General features: G+C 49.3%; 1 protein-coding gene across 2 annotated transcripts in view; it reads right to left on the bottom strand.

Annotated features, from left to right (window-relative positions):
• ERI3 (ERI1 exoribonuclease family member 3) overlaps positions 1-23,934 on the bottom strand; it is a 129,266-nt gene that overhangs the window by 49,087 nt on the left and 56,245 nt on the right. Inside the window, exon 7 of one of the 2 annotated variants that reach the window (XM_034063609.1) lies at positions 15,364-17,144. The exons of the other annotated variant lie outside the window; for it this stretch is intronic. Coding sequence (XP_033919500.1) covers positions 17,082-17,144 — 63 coding nt within the window. The 3' untranslated portion in view covers positions 15,364-17,081. Of the gene's footprint in view, positions 1-15,363; positions 17,145-23,934 lie in introns of those variants that run through there. 2 annotated transcript variants of the gene reach the window in all.

Raw genomic sequence — 23,934 nt, 5'->3', positions numbered from 1 at the left:
GAGGGATGGCCCCCATGTAGCCACGGTGCGAGGACAGAGCCATGGGGTCATGCAGTATCCCTCTCAGCATCCCTCAGCTGCCCCATGAGACTATCCCTAACCTGCGTGAGCTGTCTCAGCTCTGGCTAGAGGTGGTGGAAATAAGAACAAGCAAGAACAAATGCCCCAAGAGGAAAGCGGATCTGCAGCAGAGGGCTGGAGGGCTGAGATGTGGCAAGGAAGTTCATGGGCTGACTAGAAAGTGCTTGGCTGTGGACTGCTGCTGCCTCCTGCCAATGTGCCAGCAAAGAGTGAGCAGCTGGTATGGAACAAGGTGTCCCTATTAGTTCTCCACTAATCCAATTACATCTCCCTCCTTGGCCAGACCTTTCCCACCTGCAGCATTTCATTTCTCAGATTTTTAACCTGTGGTCCCATGTTTGTCCAGCTCAGCAGAACCTGCCCTGCCTCAAGTCCTGCCCCAGGCTCCTCACCAGCAAAGAGCAATTACGTGTGTACACAAACCGGCATTCAGCAACCGCGCATAGCATCCGAGCTCTCTGCTCCTGTGTCAGGGAACAGCTCCCAGGGTTCCAAATCAGAGGTGTAAGGAGAGAAACAGGGAGCACCAGGAGGTAGAGCCGATTGGGAAGACATGGCAGAGCACACCAGGTCCCTCTTCCTCCTTCCTGAGCAACAGCAAGCCCTGTGAGCACGTCTGCCCTCCCCGCTGCCGCCCCGCACCACCCCAGAGAGCTGGCAAACAAGCTTCAAACCAGCCCGCTCCTTGTAATCGCAGTCAGTCAGTGTGTGTGTTACGCTTGAGTTGATGGCTGGTGTTAAATTCAATGCCTTGAGTATTGATTTCCTCGCACATCCCGGACTTTGTTAAAGGGTTAGCCGTGAACTGAGATCAAAGGGAGGTTAACTCGTTTCTCATAAGTGGTAAAGCAGACCTCTAGCAAAACTGGGCACTGGGCCTCCTCCGCAGAGGATGTTCTGTGCATGTTGTTAGCTACCCTGGTTGCCTCGGAAGCCAGATAAAGCCACAAAGCTGCCTCAAAGCAGGGAGAAAAAATGATCCTGACAACTTCCCAAGGACCCCCAAGCTATTATGAGTGCACACTGGGGATGGGCAGCGTGGGCCAGCACACTCCTCCCTGACACATCCTCACACTATAGGGAGCTGCTCTCCTTGCTCAGGCACAGAAAAAAGGGGAGGAAGCAAGTCTTTGCCAGCTGTACCCCAAAGAGGCTGTCCCTGAGGGGCTCAAGAGAAGGGGAGAGCCCTCCCCAAGAAGCCTAGGTTGTCCTACAGCTCAGGTGGGAGAGGGAGAAGGCACAGGACCTCCTGGCCAGGACATAGCACCCTTCCCACCACGGCCAAGTGGAGAGGACACCTTCATTTGAGCCAACACCACCATCTGCATCATCTCAACCTGTGTGGCACCTGCTTGCTTCATTTTTACTTTACTCTCTTCTTGTCTTTCCCTGCCCCACACAAAGTAATCTTGGCACTGACACCACCAAGAAGAGCAGGTTTTGCCAACGCGGTAAGAGTTAAGTGCAGTAACATGAAAATAACACAATGCTAACAGAGTTTTGGCTTTACCTTTGTAATTTTTTAAGAGATAGAGGCAGAGAAAGAGGTGTATGAGACAATCTGGAATTGTTATCACTAGTATTAATGTATGCCCAGAGGGGCTGAGCAAGAAGCATCCATTTCAGATGAACATCTGTCAACAATAAGAGGTAAAATTTCCAAAGTAGCTAAGGTACTTCAGAGCCCAGATTGCACCAGCTTCCCAGGAGGCTTAAGCACCCAAGTAATTCCCAACAACAGGACCTTTGGCCCCTAAGTCATCTGGGCACCAATCAATGCTACTTCTCAGCACCTCTCCTCTACCCCAAGAACTACTTACAGCACAGTCCAGCTCTCCAGCAGCCGTGCTGTTCTTCAACCAGATTAATTTGGCTTCAATGGCACTCTATCTTCCACCCTGGGATGACACTATGAGCACTCCCCACCTCTCACACAAGCCAGGCAGCTGAAGAAAACACAGCACAATCTGCCCCTCCACCCCTAAAAAAGCCAACCCAAAGCAACCTGGCAACAGTGGTACTGTTGCTCCCTCTGTCCTGCAGCACTAGTAGGGAAGAGGTCCCCACCACAGCCCATCTTGGGGGTGAAACCCTCAGTGGAAGCTTTATTCCTGAGCACTTTATAGCCATGTTTGACTACAAGGCCCTCCCTAGGATGCTAAACAGGTAGTCTCCCACCCCATGTCCCCACTCCCAAAGCCCTGCCACCCAGCACTCCCCAGCAGCTGATTTGTTTTTAAGTGAAAGGTTTATACCACAGTGCTTGGGGAATATCTGCTCAGTGCCCAGCATACCAAGTGCTGAAGATTTCACTTAAACTCTCAGCATCTGTGTATCTCAACTAAATTAAGCTATTTGCTATAAAAGAGCACAATGACAGTAATGGAATAATAACAGCATTAATAAAACACAACAATCCTCGAATGGGAAGCGGACGCATCAGCTAGCTTCAACCAAGGGAAGAAGGCTATTTTAAAATCACACACAAAACCCATCTGGGGGTGGATAAAACCAACAAAAGCTCCGAAACTCAGAGGTCAGACTGAAATTATGTTTTTAACCTCGAAAGAAAGATGCTTGCCAGAGCCTTCCCAGCCACAGCACTCCCACACCGGCTGGAAATGAATTTCCACAGCTCCCAGCAAAACAAGGGCTTACAATGGGCATGCTGGCTCCACAGAAGAAGGGGTGGGAACACTTTTAGCAGGGGGCACACAGAATCAAAAGCCTAAAATAGAAATTACCCCTCAAGCACCAGCAAGGTTCCTAACCCAGCTCCTGGGACAGACACATCGGAGCAGGGGGTGATGCTGCGCTGAACGTGTGAATGCCAAGCTACTGATGCAGGGCCAGATGCCGGCACATCATTATGCAAACATCCAGATGTCTCAAGCTCACCACACTGACATTAGCCTCTTGGCTGGAAAAGTCGCCTTTGCTCCATCCACAAATTCTTCATCCTTCCTTTGTTTATTAAATACAGCACCTTCATTTTCAAAGTCACCTACATGCTGTCTTGCTGGGATAAAATAACCCTGGGGACCTGCAGCAGGTTTGGGGACAGGTATACCCAAGTCCCAATCACAGCTCTGGGAGCCCACATTCCCTTGCTTGCCCCTTTACAGGAGAAGGAGACTTAGCACTTGGTGATGACAGCAACTAATGTGCATTAAGCACATCATGCTGTATCTCTGAGGTCTTGCCACAGCTCCATCCTGCCTAGGGCGACACCCAACACATCACTTGCCTTGGGAGGAACTGGAAGGGTGGGTGACAGCTGTTTCCCTGGAAGGGGAGGGGATGAAGGAAAAGGAGATCTCCGTGTTCACCACCATGCTGAGAAGGACCAGTAGCAGGTTTGTGCCAGCAGCAAGGGTCTGTGTGCTTCTTCTGCAGGCATGTTTCTCTACCCAAGCCTTGCCCCAGCTCCATGAGCAGAGAGAGCCAAGCCTGTTCCCTACCCAGGCTCTGGTTCAGCCGGCTGCCTCTGCAGAGGGTGTGTGATAGCTGCTCTTCTCCTCACCACAGCTGCCCAGAGACCATGTGCAGATCCTCTTGGGGATAACGCAGCTGAGAGAGATGTCACCTCTTCTCACTGCCATGGAAAGAAACACAACCAGCGCCACAGTCCTGCAGGCAAGTTCATTGCTGCCTACCTGCCCTCTGCAGCACAGTCTGAGCCAAACAGTCTCAGTGAATCCTGACTTCCAAAAGGGCAGCACTGTGCAGAAGGCACAGAGCAGATGGCTGGCTTGCTTGTCTTTTAAAAAGGAGCCAAGAAGGGCCAGCAGGTCAGTGGGACAGTGTCCACAGCACCCAGGCTCATGCACTGCAAGATGGCTGGAAGCCTTCTGGGGACAGGCCCATAACACAAGTCCTCTTGCTCATTCCCTGAGCAGGCAGTTTCAACTTGGAGGACCTATCTCTTCCAGCTGATCCACAGTACAGCTCTCCCGACTTGTACGTATCTACCTTCCTATGGAGAAAAAGCCAAAGTAGCAGTTGCCCCAGACCTGAACAGGCTGCAAGTTTCTTTGTTTTCATTACAATTTCCAATCCTGATCCTTTTTATGGGTTTTTTTTAGCCATTTCTGCTCTGCCCCCCAGAGGTGTTGCTGTGATTGAATGAAACACGACCCCAGGCTCCAATAAGTGTATTTCAATTACATCTGTCACCATGTAACAATGTAATGATATATCATGTGATATTAAATCCATGGTAATCATATCAGCGATTTTTTTAATAGTGCGCTAATCACATTATTACATCTCAATAATTAACAACAGAAGGCCTAAAAAACCTGGATGCAAAGCAGAAAGCTCAGAGGATCCCAAACTCCTGCCTGGGAGAGGCCCAGAAGACAACAGGATGGCAAGGCACTGCCAGGTGGGCATGGCATGACAAGGAACAAAGCTGTTCTCAATCCCGGGCAGTGCTCAAGGCCAGGTTGGACAGGGCTTTGAGCAACCTGCCCATGGCAGGGGGTTGGAATTGGATGAGATTTAAGGTCCTTTCCAACCCAAACCATTCAATGATTCCACGAGTTTGGCACTAGCAACATGGTGCAGAGCAGCCAGGTAAGACCAGGTTCTCCCTCAGTCCCATCCTAAAGGAGAAATGAGTATTTTGGAGCTGGGGAGAGACACTTGGTACATTTCATCTCACCAAGCATTGCTCTGTTCTCTTCTGCTGCTCTTGTGCTGCCACTTTTCCTTCAGCAAACCAACTGCTCTGGCAAGTGCCTGCCAAAGGTGCCATCTTGCTGCAGACAAGCACTGCAGAGGGAAGGACGGTGCCTTGAAACGGAAGGACCAATCCTACCGATGTGTCCTTACCAGGTTGCTGGAAGAATGGTGCTGTTTTCCTGCTCCCCTTGCACCAGCTAGAGATGAAGCTAAGAGAGCACCCACTTCACAGAGACACTGAAGTCACTCTGATTTTTGCAGCAAAACAAATCCATCAGCTTAAAACTGAAAGGCAATGAGGATCTTTTAGAGGGACAGGAGTCCTCTGTGTCATCACCTGCACCCCAAGCTCTCATCCACACGCCTGGAGCAAACTGGGGCTGGACTCCAAAGCACCAACATACACATCCCTCCATGCAGGTGGATGTTACCCAGTTTAGTGCAAACAGGCTGCTCCCCCTAGCTCCCAGATGTATTTTACCCCTTGCAGGATGAAGGTGAAGATGTGCTGAGGTGGCAGGGAGCTGCGGTGGCAGCAGCCTGGTGCAGAGAGCCAGGCTGGTGCATGGGGAATCCTGTGCTGCACCATCCCTGGCTGTGACAGAGCTTTCTTCCAGTTGCAGCCTGGTCAATCTAGCAGTTTCCACATCACAAGCTGATCTGAAGAGAGCCTCATTACCTGCCTTAAAGTTCCAGCCAAGCACTTAGCTCTTAAAGACAGGATTTAAGAAATATTTGACTGATCATATCTCTCCTCATTTAGTTTGGCTGCTCTGAACCAATTCAACCTGTGAAGTTGAAATAGTGAGAATGGAAGAGAATGTGTGTGCAGGCAGTCACACCACACACAACGTCCCAGCTCCCCCACCAGCTATTTCCAAAGGGCCAGATCCTGGGTCAGCCTCTCCTACACCAAGAGTGCCCATGGCACATTCCCTAACACCAAAGGGGAGACACCTCTTCTTTCCCCCTGTGGGACAGCAATTTGGTGGGGGATCATTAACTCACTGGCAGCCAGACAGGACCTTTATGCATGCTTGGAAGAGCCAAGTACAGCATCTCAGATCTGGGAGCAAGTGATGTAGAGAGAGATGAGCCGGCCAGCACTGACAGCACCATCATCCACTCATACAGCACCAGACATTCCTGTGTCCTTTGTCTTGCACAGCTTCTTCCTGTTCTGCTTTCCAGCTCCACTGTCCCCACAGCAGTGTTGTAGAGTGGCTGAGCTGCTGCCCTCCTGCTGCTTGCCCAGCAAAGGTGCTGCCCACCATGCTCTTGCATACCCAGCAGTGCCCTGCTTCCTCATTCTGGGGACCAGAGCCTGTGGATAGGCTCTGGAGTGCCCTCAGGGAGATGAAAAGCCCCCAGGGCCAAACAGGAATTGCAGCAGCAAGCAAAGAGATGCTGCAAGTCATTTAGGGGTGATCTTGCCAAGAAGCAAGGAGGACAGATGGACCTTGCTGGCCAAGGCAGTGTGGTTGGACTTTCTCTCCTTCCCCCTTCTTTTCTATTTTTTGTCTTTTAATTCTGTCTCAGAAGCCACGATCCTTTAAAGATGTGCACGTCTCATTAGCTCTACCTTGACAATCATTACCGCTCCTGCCAAGGCAGGAGGAGAGCTCAGCCCGAGCGCGGGGGAGTCCATTACCTTGTAGTTAAAGGGACATTGACAACTCTGGGCTGCCCATGGCCTCACTCCCCCATTGCAACAGGGTTCCTCTTGCACACCGCTGTTTCCCCTCCTCTACTGAGCAATAAACCCCTACTCAACCCATGTAAGATGCAAACCTTGCAGTGATGGGTGGTTCTGCACCCACCACCATACACTCAGTGCTCCCCTGGTTGGGCTGTAGGGCCAAGTCCAGCCCACATCCCCTGGGATGAGGGGGACTGAAGCACCCAAACTTTCCCAACATGTTGTACTTGGCCTTCATGCAACCACACCTCACTTGAGCAAATGCACGCTTCCAGGCTGGAATACAAGATCTAAACCTAGCTATGACAGCAAACAGTGAGTCCAAAATGTCCATAGCAGAAATCATAGCATAGGATGGGGTAAGGACCACACTGAAGGGCTCTAGGACAAGAGGAGAGGTCCCATGTATATCTGCCTGGTGGCACAACGTCAACAGGGCAGTGGGCTCTGTGGTCATGAACCAGCTTCAAAGTGCAATCTACTGTACCATACCTGTCTGGCCCTAGCTCTTCTGGCTCTGCAGGGTGCCACATGGATCACGACACACCCAAGGGTGGGATGAGGAAGGGCTTAAGTGGGTGAGCGTGCAATGGGGTGATCCCAGGAAAGGACCCTACTCACTAAAGATGCTGTTCCAGACAGTCCTTCCTTGCCCCATAGATAGGTGCTATTCTCTGCTTGGATGTTCCCAGAGCCTGCTTTACCACCCCTAAGCTTGGTAACAGGGGACCTGACTCATGTTATGCAAGGGCAGAACCCCTCATTCAGAAGATTCCATGGTAAAGACCCCAAAGCGACTTTGGATGAGATACCCCCTGCCTTCTCCCAGCCCCACAGGGCTTTGAAGAGCAGCACATTCCTCAGGAGGCAAACACAGCAGGGTGCAGCCCTACAGAGATGATCCTGCTTCTTTGTGCCTCGCAGGACGGAAGCTTTGCTGCATCCACATTAACTCCTCTGCAAAGCCATGCCAGGAGACAATAACGCATGGCCGCGGCTCCAAGGCAGGATCCTACCTCCACACGAGGCTGTCCAAGAACTTGACAGGACTGTGTTTGAAAAAGATGTTGAAAGAAATGATCTCTTTAAGTGCAATGGGAGATATTTGTCTCTGATTTACCCTTGGCTTTTTGCTCTGGTTCAGGTAGGAGCGGTGTGGGATGGCTGGCAGATCTGAGAGCATGGCACGCCCCAGCGGGCAAAGCGAGCAGTGCGGAGGAAGGCGCGAGTCAGTTTGGAGTGCTCCCCATTTATCAAACTCACGCAGCCCGCCAGCAGAGCGAGTCTTTCCATCATTACAGCTCTCAAAATCCGATTCATACCACTAATCCTGCCTTCATTCTCCCAGATTAATAACATCTCTTTCAACCTTCACAGTGTGATAAATAGACAAAGAGAGAACAAAAGGAGAAACAGAAGTGAGAGAAAGAGCCTGAGCAACTCCACATAATAAAGAGAACCAAGAAAGGGGAAAGGGAAAAAAAAAAAGGGAAAAGAAAAGGGAAAGAAAGGAGCCGGTGCACTTGACTCTGCCATTTACTTTAGTAGATTCTCCCCAAGAGCTCCCTGCGATCTTTAAAGAATGTAAAACATTGCTCAAAGGCAAGGCTCGTTAGCAACCCTGACCAGCCAGGTTTGCTGGAAATCTTTTCACTTACAGCCTCTGCTCAGGTCAGCGCTGGAAATGAGTTTGTTGGTTTCTCATCCTGCTCCTCCCCAGCCTCCTGCAGAGGCAAAGCCTCCAGCACCCGCCTGCTCTCTCCTTTACTTGCACTGGTTTCTTGAAGGGGAACAGGGGGTCTTGGCCAGTTTCTGCTCCAGGGGTGCCCCAGCAGCTCAGTGTGCCCAAGACTCACTGGCAGAGCTGCAGCAGGCTGGCACAGCAAGGGCTGTTCCAGAAGCCAGGACCATGTGTTGAGCTTGGAATGGGGATGAACATGAAAACAATGATGGCATCCCCATTCCATCAGTCTGGCTGGAGGGTACCCTTGGGGTAGAGGAATGGGGAAGCCTCTGTGGACACAGATGTACTGCAAGAGGGATGTCACAAGCCCCCCAGCTCCTGGGCTGCGCCTCTCTGTCCCCTGCCTTGTCCCCTGGCAGGGAGCTCCCATCTCTGCCCATGTCACAAAGCTCAGATCCCCAGATGGGTCACCCAAATCCCACTGGAGATTGTGGAGGCTGAAGCTCTGAGCCATGGGGGTGACACTCATAGGCATTTCCCCGCTCTGGTTCCTTTGGAAACAACTGAGCCCCAGGGAAAGAGGATCCTACAGGCCAGGACCCAAGAATGCCAACCCCCGTTCCTACAGGCACATGCATGGAGATATTTAGCCATTTCCCACTCACAGCCCTCACCAGAACTGTTCAGTTTTTTCACCCTGCCTCATCATATTGAACACTCCATGCAGCCGCTGAGTTATTTTAATAATTAAGTGTTTATTGGCACATTTTTCCCATGCTGCTTCCAGACTTGCCCGTTTTCCTTCCAGCATGTGACTTCCCTTGGTTCTGTCCTTCCATAGGAGGCACCACCTGCAAATGTTTCCTCTGCTCCCCCTGCAATGAGCATCCCCCCCCCTGCAGCCCATCCCCGTGGAGTCCTGGCAGTGCTGTGCACACTGAGTAACACCACACCAAGCCCAGGTGAAGGGCTTGGGCACAGCGCTGGATATCTGGCCAGGATGTTGCTCTATTATGGCTCTGCATTCACAGCCCCCATGCAGAGGCTGGGCTAGGTTGTTTTTTTTCCTCCCTTCTTTTACACTGCTCCATATTACTCCAGGCTTTGAAGTACAGAGAAAAGCAACACTCAATGTGCCTTTTTTTTCCAAGCTACCTTTATCATAGCAAATCTTTTCCTTCTCTGCTGTGTCGCTGGAGATAGATATCAAGCAAAAAGAAAGTCTCCTCTTCCAACAATGGATTTCCCTTCCCTTCTGAACTTCAAATAGAAAACTCTTATCTACAGCCACAGTTGACCAGGAGAAGAAAAGAAATGAAAACAGACATATGAACTGAACCCAAGCTCTCTTTCTATTCACTCAAAAAGGCTGTGCTGGGTTCTTCACGCAGAGATGCTCTGAACGTGTTTATAGCACATATTTACTCACTTCACTAGCTATCCCCCCACCATGGAAACCCACCTTTCCTCCAGAACAACCCTCCTCTGCTCTGTGTACCCACTGCAATCTTTTCCATGCACCTGGGCCATCTGGCACAACAAAGCCTGTACCTAAAGCTGAGGATAGCAAGAGCTCTTCAAACTCAGCTAAGAATAACAGCAGCGATGTCCCTGGCTCACATAAAGCCTCCCTTCTGCATAGTGCAAGTACTTTAAGTGACAGGATAGATGACAGGTCAGACCTTGGTGGCTGTACCTGCACAAGATGCCTCGCACAGCCCTGGCTGAGACCAGGCTGTTTAGCAGCCCAGGACATACCCACGCGGCACCTGTGTGCCACTGCTGGCACCAGCCAGGTCCTCTTTGTGCTTTAAGATCTCCCTTTGATCCATTTCCCTGCCTTTGACAGAACTGCTCAAGGACAAACATACAGAATCAGCCATGAAACTTTCTCTTCCCTGCTTCAGTCCCTGGGTGCAGCCCTCTCATGCCCTGCCTTTCCTTCCCTCCAGCTGCCTGCTATCTAGAGAGGCAACACAGCCAAACCACTCTTGCTCCCCACCAGCCAACAGAAACCCAATTGTGAGCACGGTGCTTAACAGGCAGTGTTTCTACCAAAGTAACACTGCCAGGACCAACACGCATGTAGCAAGAAACCCAGGGAGGCAGGCACTGCTGCCTTACCCACCTCCCAGTGTGTCCTGCCAGGTGATGTGTGCTTCTTGAATGGTTCTCACTTTCAGCCTTGACAGACATGGTCACACAAGCCTTGGGAAACCTGGCTTTGCAGCACTGGAGCACCTCTGGCCACAGCCATGGAACTCCTGTTTCTTCTTACCCTTTCAAACCCATCTTGACTTCAGGCACAAATATACCCACAGGAGCCTGCTAGACAGACAAACTGTCCTCCCCACCACACTTGGCACCATGGGCTCTGCCACAGAGATGGACACAGCCACAGCCATGTGTTGTCCCCCAGTCTGCAAGGGGGACCTGAGCCAGAGACTTGCTGCTGGAATTAGAGCCAAAGTCCCAAATTGATAGGGATAGAGAGAGCTGGAAACTTTCCAGATCATTTTCCATTAGAAATAAGATGTTTCCTTCGTCAAAAGCCAAATTTCATTCTCATTGGGAGAATCTGGAGCTCCCTGCCAAAGGGAAGATGAATTCCCACCTGAGACATGGCCAGGAATCCTCTGCAGTCACACATGGGGAGAACCTGCAAGTCTGAGCTCTGCCTCATTCAGACTGGAGGCAGTTCTGGTAACTGTGGCTCCAAAGCAGCTCTCAGCCAGGAGAGCCCAGCCCATAGCCCCAGCAGGTTCTCCTGTGGCACCCCCCATAGCTTTCCATGCAGCAGCATCATTCCCTTCAGGTTGAACTCCACAAAGTCCCCAGTACTCTTCCCTCAGGGTAGTCTCCGTGTTGCTGAAGGCCCCTCCCTGTGGAGTTACAAAGGGAAGATCCATCAGACAAAGCACCTTGTCTTCAAGCTGCCTGATGACAGATGTTCAGCCAACTGAGCAGTGGGATTGGCAGAGCACCGCAGAAGCGCTTTATAATTCCTGCTCCTCTCCTCCTTCCTCAGCGTCTCCTGGGAGAGACATGATGATGGACGGTGACATAACTGACTGTTCCCAATCAAGGTAATGTAGGTAATGACAGCTGACGTGATTCCTGGAACATGCAGGCGCTGCTGGCCCACGTGCCTTGCCTACTGCGGGCAGCGCTGCCAGTGCTCATGGAGGGAGAGGAGACCAGAGCATGGGCGTGTGGCTGAGGGACAGGGGAGCAAGAGTCCCAAGACATGAAGGCTGTCTTCAAATCAGCTGCAAATAACTCCTTACATCAGCCTTCAAACAGAGCAGGAGCCAAGGGGAGGTGGGTAACACCTATCTCATGAGCAAACCCTTCCTGGGCAGTGCCTAATGCCACACCGCTGTATCTCTCCCTAGTGTCACCTGGGACTGCAGTACCCCAAATCCTTAGGAAGTGGTTTGTTGGGGTCTTGCCTGGCCCATCAAGGTTCAGCAAGGCTTTTACTGCTCCGGCCAACGCCTGCTTCCCCCGCCAACAGTGACTATCTGGAAATGGGAACATTAAGGCAATAACCTGGAGCTCAGCTCCCCATATGGCTAGCACACAGGCAGCACCACATCACCTGAACCCAAGGCAAAGGGGTGCAGCAGCCCCAGATTGCACGCACGGATGTATGGAGAGCCATGGAGGGAAAATACTGTGCAATCTCATAGCTGAAATCCTCTTCCAGAGCCTTGAAATTAGTAGGCAAATTTAACATGCAGAGAAGCAACCGATTAATAACCCAGCATTGACTTAAGAAGACCTTGAATAATACATAGTGCTTGTACATGGAAGGGGAAAAAGTCAAGTCCTTCTGCTTGTCAAGTGTTTCTGCCTCCCAAGCACCGACACTCGATGAGAAATCTCCCTGCCAGCAAGCAGCTCTTCAGAAATGCCTTTTGCTAAGATGAATGGTAAACTTTGTGCCAAGTTAGACTGGCATTTGGACAGGTCCAAGTATGGTGCTGTTTTAAATGTAATTAGCACTTCCTGCTAATAGAGTCCCTTTAAACCTGCCAAGCAGAAGATGCTAAGCATTTGGAGCCCACAATGATGAGCCATGGTGATGTCACATATTGGCTGTGCTGATAGATAAAGGAGAGGATCTTACCATGAGGCTGCCCCAACCTTTCCTTCATCCTGTCTGCACTGCAATCCTCCCAGCAGCTTGGCCACGTGAAGGAAAAGTCAGACCCAAACAGACAAAAGACTGGCAGAAGCTCAGTTGCAGGTGCTGGGCTCCACTGCACGATGATAACAGCAGATGAAGCTATGAATGGACTATTCCCTTCCACAGCTTGATGCCAGTCTCTGTTTAATACTGGTTTTAGTGTGAGACACTGAAAACAGGGGTATCAGCATCCCTGTTTGGTGCTGTCTACCTTCCTAAATAATGATGGCTGGAGAAAAATTTGCTCCCTTTTGGGAATATTCCAAACCAGAACTAGCAGAAAATGGTGTTTACTTTGAAACAGCCACTTTTTTTTTGTTTAGGTGTTACCTACACAATGCTCATTGCGAGAAGGGTGGAGTGCTGCGGAGCGCATTGTCAGTGATTGGTGGATCATCAGATCATTTGTGTACCATCAATGAAAAACTGTGAACCTAAAATGCATTAATTCTCAAGCTGGGGAGAACAGAGGCTCCCCACAGCCTGCTATTCCAACTCTTGCAGCTGAGTGACCCTCCTGTGCAGTCAGCCTGCAAGGATGCTGCATGGATTTAATACCTGCAAAGCAATTTGAAAGTGAAGAGCCTCACAAACAAGCCCTGTGGCTGTAAGTCCAGGAACAGGAGAGATGAGACCTGATTTCTATTTTCATTTCTGATACAGATTCACAGGGAAATCTTCCAACCCCTCCCTGTGCCTCAGTATTCCCACAATATCCATAGAGTGTTATGAGCCCAAATTCATTCATCTCTTTAAAGAGCTTTAGCGTCTACTGCCTGAAGACCATACAAAACATGAGCTGTGTATGACACAAGGTCAGAAGGCATTTTAAAAAGCAGCCACCCCATGCAAAACACAGGGGAAAAAATGTAAGCAGGAAATGAGATTTGTGTTCTTCAGATGTAAATGAGTGCCAGCAAGCAGCAGAGCTCCAAAGATCTGCATTTTAGAACCAAAAAGTGTTTCTACAAAGGAACTATGAAAGAAATGATATAAACAAGCTCAATTCTTAAGAGTTTGGTTTCCAGAGCAATAAGCACAAGAACTGAGCCCAAAGAAAAGACCTGTATGAGCAACCAAATCCAATCATTCTGACAATAAAGAAGAGACAGCCGGACTGGTGCAGAACTATTTCCAGAGAGAAGTCTGCTCCCCATCCCTTTCACACCCTGCAGTGGCTCAATGGGAGAATATTTAAGAAGTTGCAAGTTTGGTCATAATGTGTAAAAAGCCCCTGAAATGCGACATCATTTACTCTTCTGTGGTATTGCTCAGCAGAGCTAATAAATCTTGCATGAGCAGAGCTGATTCTAATTTTCTAATATGAAAAGGCATTTGGATTGAGAGAGAGGGGAAGATAAAAGTGATTGAATCTCCAATAGCCCAGCGTCAGTGACAAGAAACATCCTGCTACGGACCCCAAGGAAGAATAGCTCCCCCTCCTCCCCAAACCATAGGCACACTCACCCGCTCGCATATCCAATTCTCCCTGCTTTCTGCTCGCCACGTCTCAGTCTCCACTATTGACAGGACGTGGTTTTAAACACAGTTACACAAGTTATCATTTCTGCCTTTTGATCAATCTGAATTTTCAGGACAATTACCCTCTTAATCAATGATTGCTATCAGCAGCCCCTTGGATTCTTCACCAAGGCAATCGTGCCGCCGGGGCAGACGGTGTGTGCATATGCAATGAAGCTGCGGGGAGGTGCAAGTCCATCTTCCCCTGACGTAGTCGTCGCCTAAAAGGGTGGAGAGCTGTGAAGGCCACTTCAAGGAACACCTGACGTACAAAATAAACGGAGGGAATTAAAAGGGATGTTGTGAGAGGTATCTGTGGCACAGACGGGCTGCGGGGACCAGGGAACTGCTGAAAACATCATTGGGTTGAAAAACAAGCCAACTAAACCAACAGATTTACCATCCACTGAAACCATACATTTCAGAGCTATCTATAACCAGCACTAACTGCTCCTAATGAGGCTAATAAAGTCCGTTTGCAATTAGACTGAAACTATTAGAAGAAGAAAAAGCAGAGAGGCAGCTTTTAACAGCCTCTAAAGATGTGGGGTTTGGATAAATCCTGTTTTCTGTATTTTTTTTTCTTCTATCAGAAATTATTTAACATCACCAAAATGCCCCTAGTGCTTACACACACAAAGCAAGCCTCCTGCTGCTCCTCCCTGGCAGGGTATGTGTTTCGGTAATTGATGTTTGCACAGAACCTCAGCTCCTGGAGGATGTGGCTCCTCAAGGCATCTCTCACCACCACAGCAACACATCCCCAGAGATACAGATGCCACAAGAAACCCCAAAGCGGCTGAAGCCAAATCACAGGAGCTGCAGATTGGCTGTGGGATGAGACTTAGCATCCCTGCCGTTGCAAGAGCACCACCACATTGGCAGGTTCATGCTGCTTTTGTTTTCGGCACTCCAGATGAGGCAGGGTGAAGAAGCACATGGCTCCCACCTGCACATCACTTTGTTGCTCTCTTAACTACCTTACAGGCACAGGACCCCTTAACACATCATAATAGCTTGGCTAGACCTAGATAACCATCATGTCCTTCTTAATAGCTCCAGCAGGTAGCGAGGCTGCATTTTCTCCTCTGTTTGGAAATCACCCTGCACCTCTCGGGCGCTGTGCTGGCAGGAGGGAGCTTTGGGACCTGGATGGCAGGAGGGGAATGCTGCTGGAAAGCAGCCAAGCTCCTGCAGGGCAAGGCGGTGTGGTGGCAGCGTGGTGGCTTCACCATCTTGACCACCAGCTCGGGCTGGCAGCAGGCAGCAGTGGCAGCTGCCTTTGCAGGCTGCTGGCTGGAGGAGCTCTCTGGAAGCGCAGTATTTCACTAGCTATTTTACATGGAGAATTGCTGCTCAAAGATATCCCCACTGTGTACTCCAGAGCAATAAAAATAAAAAAAAACCACAAGAAGAATTCTTTAGGCGGGTAATGGGCATTTTATTCCTTTTTATGACACTAAACATAGGCAGCTGGCATAATTACACCACAATAAAGGCATAATGTGCACCTAGCAGAACAAACTCATACTTTTGATAATTAGGCAGAGCAAACACAGTCTGGGATTCAGTCGCATGGCTTCACTGTCTCCTGGATCTGCCAGAGCCCCCATCCCTGCAGCACATCAGCCCCGTTCCCACAGCTGGGTTTAGCTGGGCCCCATGGGCTGGGCAAGTAGAGTGTCACCTGAGCACTCTTGCACCAAGAGGAATGGCTCTGCAGCTCACTGTTTACAGCAGAATGCAAGGTAGGGAGGTGCAGGATGGATCCACGTGCAGCTCCTGAGAGGCAGCTGGAGATGATGCACTAACAGAGCACCAACAAAGGATGTCAATGGCCTCCTGATCGGCACTGACTGACCCCACAGGCAAGGCTACAGTAGAACAACCTCATGTGGCCAAAGCATACATGGTACAATGGCAAAGGGAGACAAAAAACACAGGAGAGATGCAGAGTTCTTCTGGGTTTGGCAGCTAAGCTGAGGCCAGTTCCAGGAGGTGGAAGGTCTAAGCAGGGGCATGTGGACACCCCTCCACAGCAAGGACCTTGGTCAAATGCATCCTGTGGGACTGCATCCAGAGGGACATTGGGCCCTTTGCCAAAAGGCAAGGATGGAAGGAAATGTCTCAGGGAGGCTGAAAGACCGCACCTACAGAAAGGGCCCATGTGTACCTGCTGGAGGCTAGCAATTAGCTCTTTGAAGGCTTTGTGCTCCCATTAGTCCTAACCCTGCTAACTTGCAGACCTGCCTCTTCCAAAACACACAGGCAGGCAGCAAGTGTGCTCCTCTGGCAGCTACAGACATCCACGCAGGACAGCTCTTCCTTGAGCAAGGAGCTCAGCCAAGGCGGAGATCCTAAATGATCACTAAAATATTAATAGCATCAATCAGAGCCAGGCTGACAGAGGTTACAACACTGGGGAGCACAGAGAGCAGGCTTTCCTCCAGTTGGCACAAGACCATACACTAAATATCCACAGTTTGTTTAAAAATGCATCTGCAGGATGCATGCATGAGCAGTGCTGGCACAACAGTGCACTGAGGTTACATCTCCACACTGCCGAAACCCACTGTGGGTGCAAAACACTGCATGTAGGAGAGAGACCAGCTCGGCTACCGTGTCCTAGACAGCTTAATGGAAGCTGGTGGTTTTCAGGTATATTGAGTGCAGTGCAAAAATGCTGGAGTATCTGGCTCAAAGAAAAGTGAAGGTGGTGAAGCTGATCTATCAGCCTTGAGTGGGACCTGCATATTTATCTGTGGATAGGATCCCCAAGAAAACATGATACAGCATCATTATGAGCTCTTTTGAGATGAGATTTAACACAAGGAAGGGAAGAGTAAATACAAGCATCTTGCCTCCAGACCTACTGACACGCAGAAAGGCACTGCTAAGAACTTGATGGGTATTGAGCAGGCCTGGGAAGACTGCAGTGCAGCAATCCAGACTATGACTTCAGGATGTCCATTTCCTCTGGAGCTTTGGTGAGCACCAAAATCCATGTCAAAGCACTTAAGGAGAAGCTGGTCCCAGTCTATATGAGGGGCCCAGGCAAATGAGAAAACCAGACACTGTGAGATAGCCCCTGGCTTGGCTCATGCTTTGATGTGATCAGAGTTGCCCTCCCCCATGGGCCACAAAACAGAAGTTTATGCCTAGATGAAGGGTTGCTTCCTATACAGAAGCAGGCTATCTGCAGATTTTCCAGCCAGTTCTCAGGAAGCCACTGTCATAGATCCGATCCATGGGCTGCAGGCAAAGAGTTCAAGCAAGGAAACCTGCAAGTGGAAAGAGGAATAGCCAGGATGGAGCCAGAAGTACTGTGCCAGCATGGGGGAAGGGTGGCAGGAGACTTTTAATCCCAACTGTGAAATCAACTTGCTTAGTAGCCTTGGGGTTCTGAGGGATTTAATTAATTAATGACTGTGAAGAACTGTAGGTTATTAATATACAAATTCCTCTACAGTATCTGCTACCTCCCAGTTCAGCATCCCTTGCTGCTTTATATCAAGCCCATGAGAAGCAAAAACCAAGCCATGGTACCCCTCTGTGCAATGGGGCAGAGGCTGCACCACCCCCAGTTTCTCAGCCAAGCAGCAGCAGCACCACAGTATCCCCCCTTTCAGCAGGATAGTGCATCACACTCAGCACAGGGCACCAGGAACACCTCATAAAACAAAACCTCTTTCCAATCACCGGTAAGCCAATTGCTACCATAAACCAGTCTGCTGTTGCTGGTGGAGGTGGCAGGCAGTCACTCTCCTTGTAGCCATGCTGGCTCGGTAGGACAATGAAGACGAAACCAGTTAATGTTTTAATCTCCAAGGCTACAAAATCTGATTTACCCTCCGTCCCTCCCTGGAGAGCTACACACATCAGCTTTTATGCTCCTACATGGAGCTCCTGTCTTTTAAACGCAGAGAAAAGAGGACACTGCTCCTTTCTGAGGCACTAGACAGCTGTACTGGTACCCACGTAAAGCTCCAGCTGAAGGACTGGGATGCAGGGATGCTCTGGCCCTTGCCTGGCCCATGGGACTCTGGGAAAGACCATCTTTCACACACTGTGTCTTTGCCTACCAGCTCCTCCAGGCCTGGAATGCAACACACGTTACAGGATTATTGTAAAACATGCCCTGCCTCTAATCCCTTCTCCTCTTGCCTTGCTCTGGTATTGACTGCGGGGAGCTGTGTCAGGCCCTGGGTCAGGCTTGCCTCTTGCAATACCAAGGCATGCAGAATGCTCCAGCCTCTCCAGCTGACCAGAGTACATGAAACTTGGGAAAACACAGACTGCCCCACACCTTCATGTAAGCAGGCATGTGAGACTGGAGGCCCCCAGCTTCTGCTAACAGCATCAGTGCCCCACAGGCACAGCCATGGTCCTGTGTGCTGGTGAAATGCCAGACTGGTGCCAGACAGACACCTGCTCACTGGAGATCTAGGGCCCAGTTCTGACCATCCTTATGGTTTCCCTGGTCTGCTCCTAGGCTGCCATGCCAGGGGTTTACTACTGGGCAAGTCTGGATGCAAGTGTGTGGCACATCAGCCATGCTGCAACCGTGCTGTGCACACCATTACCCCCAGCTACAGCAAGGGTCCAGCTAACAGGTCCTAGTCACACCATGACCAGCCCTGCAGCAACTCCCTGCCTATCCAGACCCCATTGTGGGGACCATGAGGCCACTTCAGCCTGCATAACCTCAACACTGCAGAAAGGTTTCTTACCAAAAGGACAAACTGCTTAGATTTCATTGTGCTTATTTTGCTTGCTTTTGAATGCTCTTTCCAAAACTTTGTCTTTGGCACCTACAGCACACTGCTCATCAACAGGCAGGACCAGAAGAGCCAGCGTGGCTCCTTCCTCCACCTGTGAGCAGCAACCTCTCATGGTGTAAAGGTCTCAGCAGTATGTTTAACCTCAGCAGCAGTGTGCACACAGCCAGATGGGAGCCAGGAGGCTCCTGGGTGCAGGGGACAGATGCTCAAACCCCCAGCAAGAGGAATGCAGGCACAGTGAGGTGCAGCCGAGCAATATGGCACTCAGCAGGAAGAGCAGCATGGGAGGTCTGAGCAGCTGCCTCTGTGCTTTGCGCCTGCAGGCTATGGTGATGTGCATGTAGAACCACAAATGCCAACCTATCCCCAGCCACTTGCATAGACAAGGATGCTTTAGGTAAAGCAACCACTGCAGTGCACCCAGCAAACCACTGTTTACAACTGCATCTAGAAGGCTAAGTTTTTGAACTGGTTAATAAAGGCACAGAAACAACAAATTCTACTTCATGATTTGTCCAGTATGGGCAGGCTGCATGGGGCCAAATAAGATAATTGTGTTCCTCGGCTTCCTTGAATCATCACTTTCCTGCCTTATCTGAGAGCTCTCTGTACCACATGTGGTACCAGGAGGCCCTGGTCCTTGCTGAAGCCTGAAGGCACTCCCAAATAATAAAGGCCTTCTTGGGATTTTCCCCATACAAACATCCTGATCTGGGCAAAGAGCATCAGGAAAGGATGGGAGAATGCACATGGCAGCTGAGGCAACCATCCTTTCTTTTCCTGCTCAGGTGCTCTGGGTTTCAGCAATGTGAGCCAGGGAAAGCAGACATTCTGTGTCCAAGTGTTACAATAGGGCAGGAAGGGAGAAGTGATGACCCACACTGTCTGCTTCAGGACAGTACCAGCTCCACCCAAACCATCCCCACCAATCTTCTAAACAATGAAACCTCAAGAGCTAAAGATCTCACATCCCTGCCCTCATCCTTAGAGACTGTTTGGTGATCTCCTTGCAGCAGTAAGGACATGAGCAACAGCCACCAACCACAACCACTCAGAATAAGCTTTTCCCTTCCTTTGAACACTTTAATTCTTCCAGAAATGATTTCTGCTTAGTTTTCTCTAAGCTGAACATCCCAGATCCCTCAGTCTTGTCTGGGAACACATCTTCCAGCTCTCCAAGCCTTCTGTTTCCTTCTGAGCTCTCTCCACCTGTGCCAGGTCCTCCCTGAGCACAGTATGCAAAAACGGTTTGCTCCAAAGGCTAAAACTAGGCTCCAAAACACCTTGTCTAGGAAAAGACATGAAATTTTAACATGTGCCTAGCACAGTTTACTATGTACTAGTGAAAGAGAGTGTAGGAGAATCCCTGATGGTAAAGAAGTTAATCCCTGTGTGAGATGAACACATGCTAAAACACATGCTGGATAGCTATGGGAAGGAAGAAAGGACAGAAGGATGGAAGGAAGTGCCAGGAAGAGCTTGCTGCTAATAGGACCAAAATACTGATGTTAACAGGACCAAAATACTGATGGCCCCTTTACACTGGAGTAGCTCTAAATGGTTTCTACACAACAGGACCTTGATAGAGATTGTCTTTACCTACCCAGCAGAGTCTAAATGGTAGTGAGCAAGGAATGGGCTGCATGTGCCCAGCCCACAGCTTTCTGCTTGCCATGAGTTTGGCAGCCAGAAGGGTTCTCTTTCACCCAGGTGTGGATTTTGGGGCCAAAAGGATTTACTAATCTGCTATTTCACAAGCCAGGAAACTCAGTTACTTTCTAGTGAACCAAGACCAAGAACTTACATTAACCCACAGGGGATCACATCTTTCCTGTTAGCTCCAAGAACAGCTTGTACAGACACACACACACGTTCCATAGAAGACTGTTCCTGTGCTTTTAGAATGCAACAAGAAAAAATAAAACAAAAGCCAAAGAAGAGGGAAACACACAAAACCATTTAATTCAGACAAAGATGGACACTGCTTCTTTCTGCCCTCCTGGGATGGACATGTATGTTATCACTCAAGTCATCCAAAACCAGTGAAGCCTCCAGGCTGCATCTAGAGCCCCTCTCAGCTGTGGCAAGACCAGCTCCTGAGACTGCAAGAAAAGGAAATGAAATGCAAGGCTGGGATCATTACTTTGAAACTATAAGCTCGTGCCACTGAGCCAAAGCCTGTTATATTGACATGGGTTTGTGTCACCCCAGCAGCAGAGATCATTCTCCATCTCAGCTTGTTGGGCTCCCCTCCTCCCAGGACAGCAGTGCTCTGCAATGCTCTGTGAAGTCTAGCTACAGAAAAACTCCCAACACCTTGCCCAGCAGGCTTAAGTTATAGGGTTGAGCTACTGCAGAGCGGAAAGTACCCTGCTGACTGCTCCACCACGCTCGGAAGCTTCTGGCAAAGCACAAAATGCCACTTGCACAGGAGCAAACAGCAAAACCCCCAAGCTCCCTTCCCTGGAGCAGAGAGCCTAGAGGGGGGTGCTGCTTCTTAAAGCCTCTGGTATTTAAAAGACACAGAATTTGTACCTCAGCTGTTACACAAGATACTCCTATTCCCTGTCTTCAGTCACCAGCCTGGGCAGCAGTTCTGAGGGATGGAGACAACTCTGCTTGCCAGTGAGACCCAGGGTCTGAGACGGTGGAAGGCAACCATTAGGCCACCCAGCTCACACACCATGCCTTTGTTGCCTTTGTTTTATGTGAAAGTGGATACTAAACCCAACCGTGATGGTTACTCTGCCATTACAGGAGCACCCTGCCTTAGGACATATTGCAAACCCACCACATCAACAACCCCTTGGTCCGTCTGGTTATAACTTCTAGGGAAACAGAAGCAAAGAAGTCTGATGTATCAACTCATCCTGCATCCCCTTCTAATGAGTCCAGGAGGAGGAAACAGAAAAGACTGCCAAGAACTTGCAGACTCTCAGCCTCTCTTCCCAGTACAGCCTTCCTGCACATTGGTTTTCCTTGGAAATGTGTTTTTACTCAGTACTTTTTGTTAAATAAGAAAGGGAAGACAGGTCCTTCTGTAGCAGGATGGAGAGGGGCTGCTCCTTTAAGCCCTCTCCTGGATGCCCTTTCCCTTTGAGATGACTGTCCTCGACTCCCTCCTCATCTCCCTCCTTTTGATTTAAGAGTTCCTCTTCTGGCCCTGACAGTAAGGTATTTCTGTCCCACAGATTATAACTCACTCTGGGCTATTATTCAACTCCCAAGCCCTGGCCCTGCTGCATTTAGTCCAAACATAATATCCTTCATGCATATATTATCTGTCTCCCTATTATCTGGAATCATTTCGGAATTAAATTTCAGTCCTGCAATATTGGCTTGAAGAGCGGCTCGCTTTATGGGCTAGTCAAAGGTTAGAATACCAATCAAAATAACACTGCCGATGCAGAGAGACATTTTAATATTCCAAAACCCGGTAATTGTAAAAGGACATAATATTTTTTCCCTGATTACCCCAAAGGCAACACATGTTAACAAGGCGAGGGAGAGAGTGAAGGAAATTTCAGAGTTCAGACAGCCGCACGACAGATTTAAAGGAGAAGTGGTGGACGGCTGCTGTGCTCCAGCCCCTGGAGCAGAAGAGCTCCCACGCCTGTGCCAGCGGGATGCCAGCCTCTCCGTCCCCAGCCTCGTGGCATTTGTGCCACCTCTGGTCCCCCAAGTCAGGAGCCTTTGAGGGTGCTGTCACTGCAAGGGAATGGAGCAGGCAGAGCTATGCTGAGATGGACAGCTGGAAGATGATCATGGCAGAAGAAACTGCCGGGATTGGCTGCAAAGGCCATAAGGCTGCCCCAAATTAATTCCTGTTTGAACCAGAGCTGATCTTTCCAGGAAAAAAACCCTTGCTTCCTGAGCTGGAGAATGCACCACAGCCCTCGGTAAGTTGTTCCAGTGGTTAATTACCCTCACTGTAAAAACCTGCACCTGAATTACCTCGCTTTGGCTTCCAGGCACTGGAACTGCTTATGCAGTTCTCTTCATTGGTGACTTCATAGAAGTCTTCCAGTATCTGAAGGGGGCCTGTAAGGATGCTGGAGAGAGACTCTTCATCAGGGACTGCAGTAATAGGACAAGGGGTAATGGATTCAAACTAAAACAGGGGAAGTTCAGGTTAGATATAAGGAAGAAGTTCTTTACTGTGAGGGTGGTGAGGCACTGGAACGGGTTGCCCAAAGAAGTGATAAATGCTCCATCTCTCGCAGTGTTCAAGGCCAGGTTGGACAGAGCCTTGGGCAACACAGTCTAGTGCGAAGTGTTCCTGCCCATGGCAGGGGATTGGAACTGGATGATTCTATGCTTTTGTCTGCTAGGCTGAAGGAGCCTCTCACCACATTTTGGCTCTCCCTTTAGATACTTACAAACTACAGCCAAGTCTCCCTTACCCTTCCCTCTGTAACGTTAAATGGCTCCCAGGATCTTACAGCTCTTGTGCAGTCTTCAAGTCTCCAGTATTCTTTCCAGTGCAGAGATGGAACCCAGCATCCGGTCAAACCAGTTCCAAAAAAAGGGATCATCCAGCTCCTCTGCTCCTACTTGTCATTGCCTGTTTATAAATCCAAAGCAGCTGCCTCCTGGATGCAGTATCTGCACACTTTATCGAAGATGATTTTTATGTTTTCTTTTAGGGCATTGATAAAAGTGTTAAATACAAGAGGTCTGAGAAATAGATCCCTGTGGGACCCCACTAGGAAGACATGAACTCCATGATGATTATCCATTTACAATTAAATGCTAGGAGCTGTCAGTTTGCTCGTTCTTAATCAATGTAATGTGTGCCATGTTGATTTTGTATCACTCTTGTTTCTTAATCAAAATGTCATAAGGTACCAAGTCAAATGCCTTCCAGAAGTATATTACGTTGACATGGTTACCTTTATCAACCAAACATGTAGTCTCATAAAAAAAATATCAAGTTACTTTGAAAAAGATCTAGTTTCCATAAATCCACATTGATTGGCATTATATTACCCTCTTTTCATTCTTTATTAATCAACTATGATATCTGGCTTTTCATTACTTTGCCCAGAATTAATGTCAAGCTGATAGGGCTATAATTACTTCATCGGTCATCCCATTTGCCCTTCTAAATTACTGGTACAACATTAGCTTTCTTCCAGTCCTCTAGAACTTCCCCCATGTTCAAAGACTTATTAACAGTTCAGGGCTTCTCAGCCAGCTCTTCAAAAACTCTTGTAGACCAGTTATGCAAAATGCCAACCAAAAGCCACCACTTAACTTTATCAGAAAATTGTGTTGTAACAGCAAACCT

Source organism: Melopsittacus undulatus, chromosome 6 (genome assembly GCF_012275295.1).
Source record: "Melopsittacus undulatus isolate bMelUnd1 chromosome 6, bMelUnd1.mat.Z, whole genome shotgun sequence".
NCBI classification, from domain to species: Eukaryota; Metazoa; Chordata; class Aves; order Psittaciformes; family Psittaculidae; genus Melopsittacus; species Melopsittacus undulatus.
Note: the sequence above shows the minus strand (reverse complement) of the source record. Positions and strands in the feature narration are given on the sequence as shown.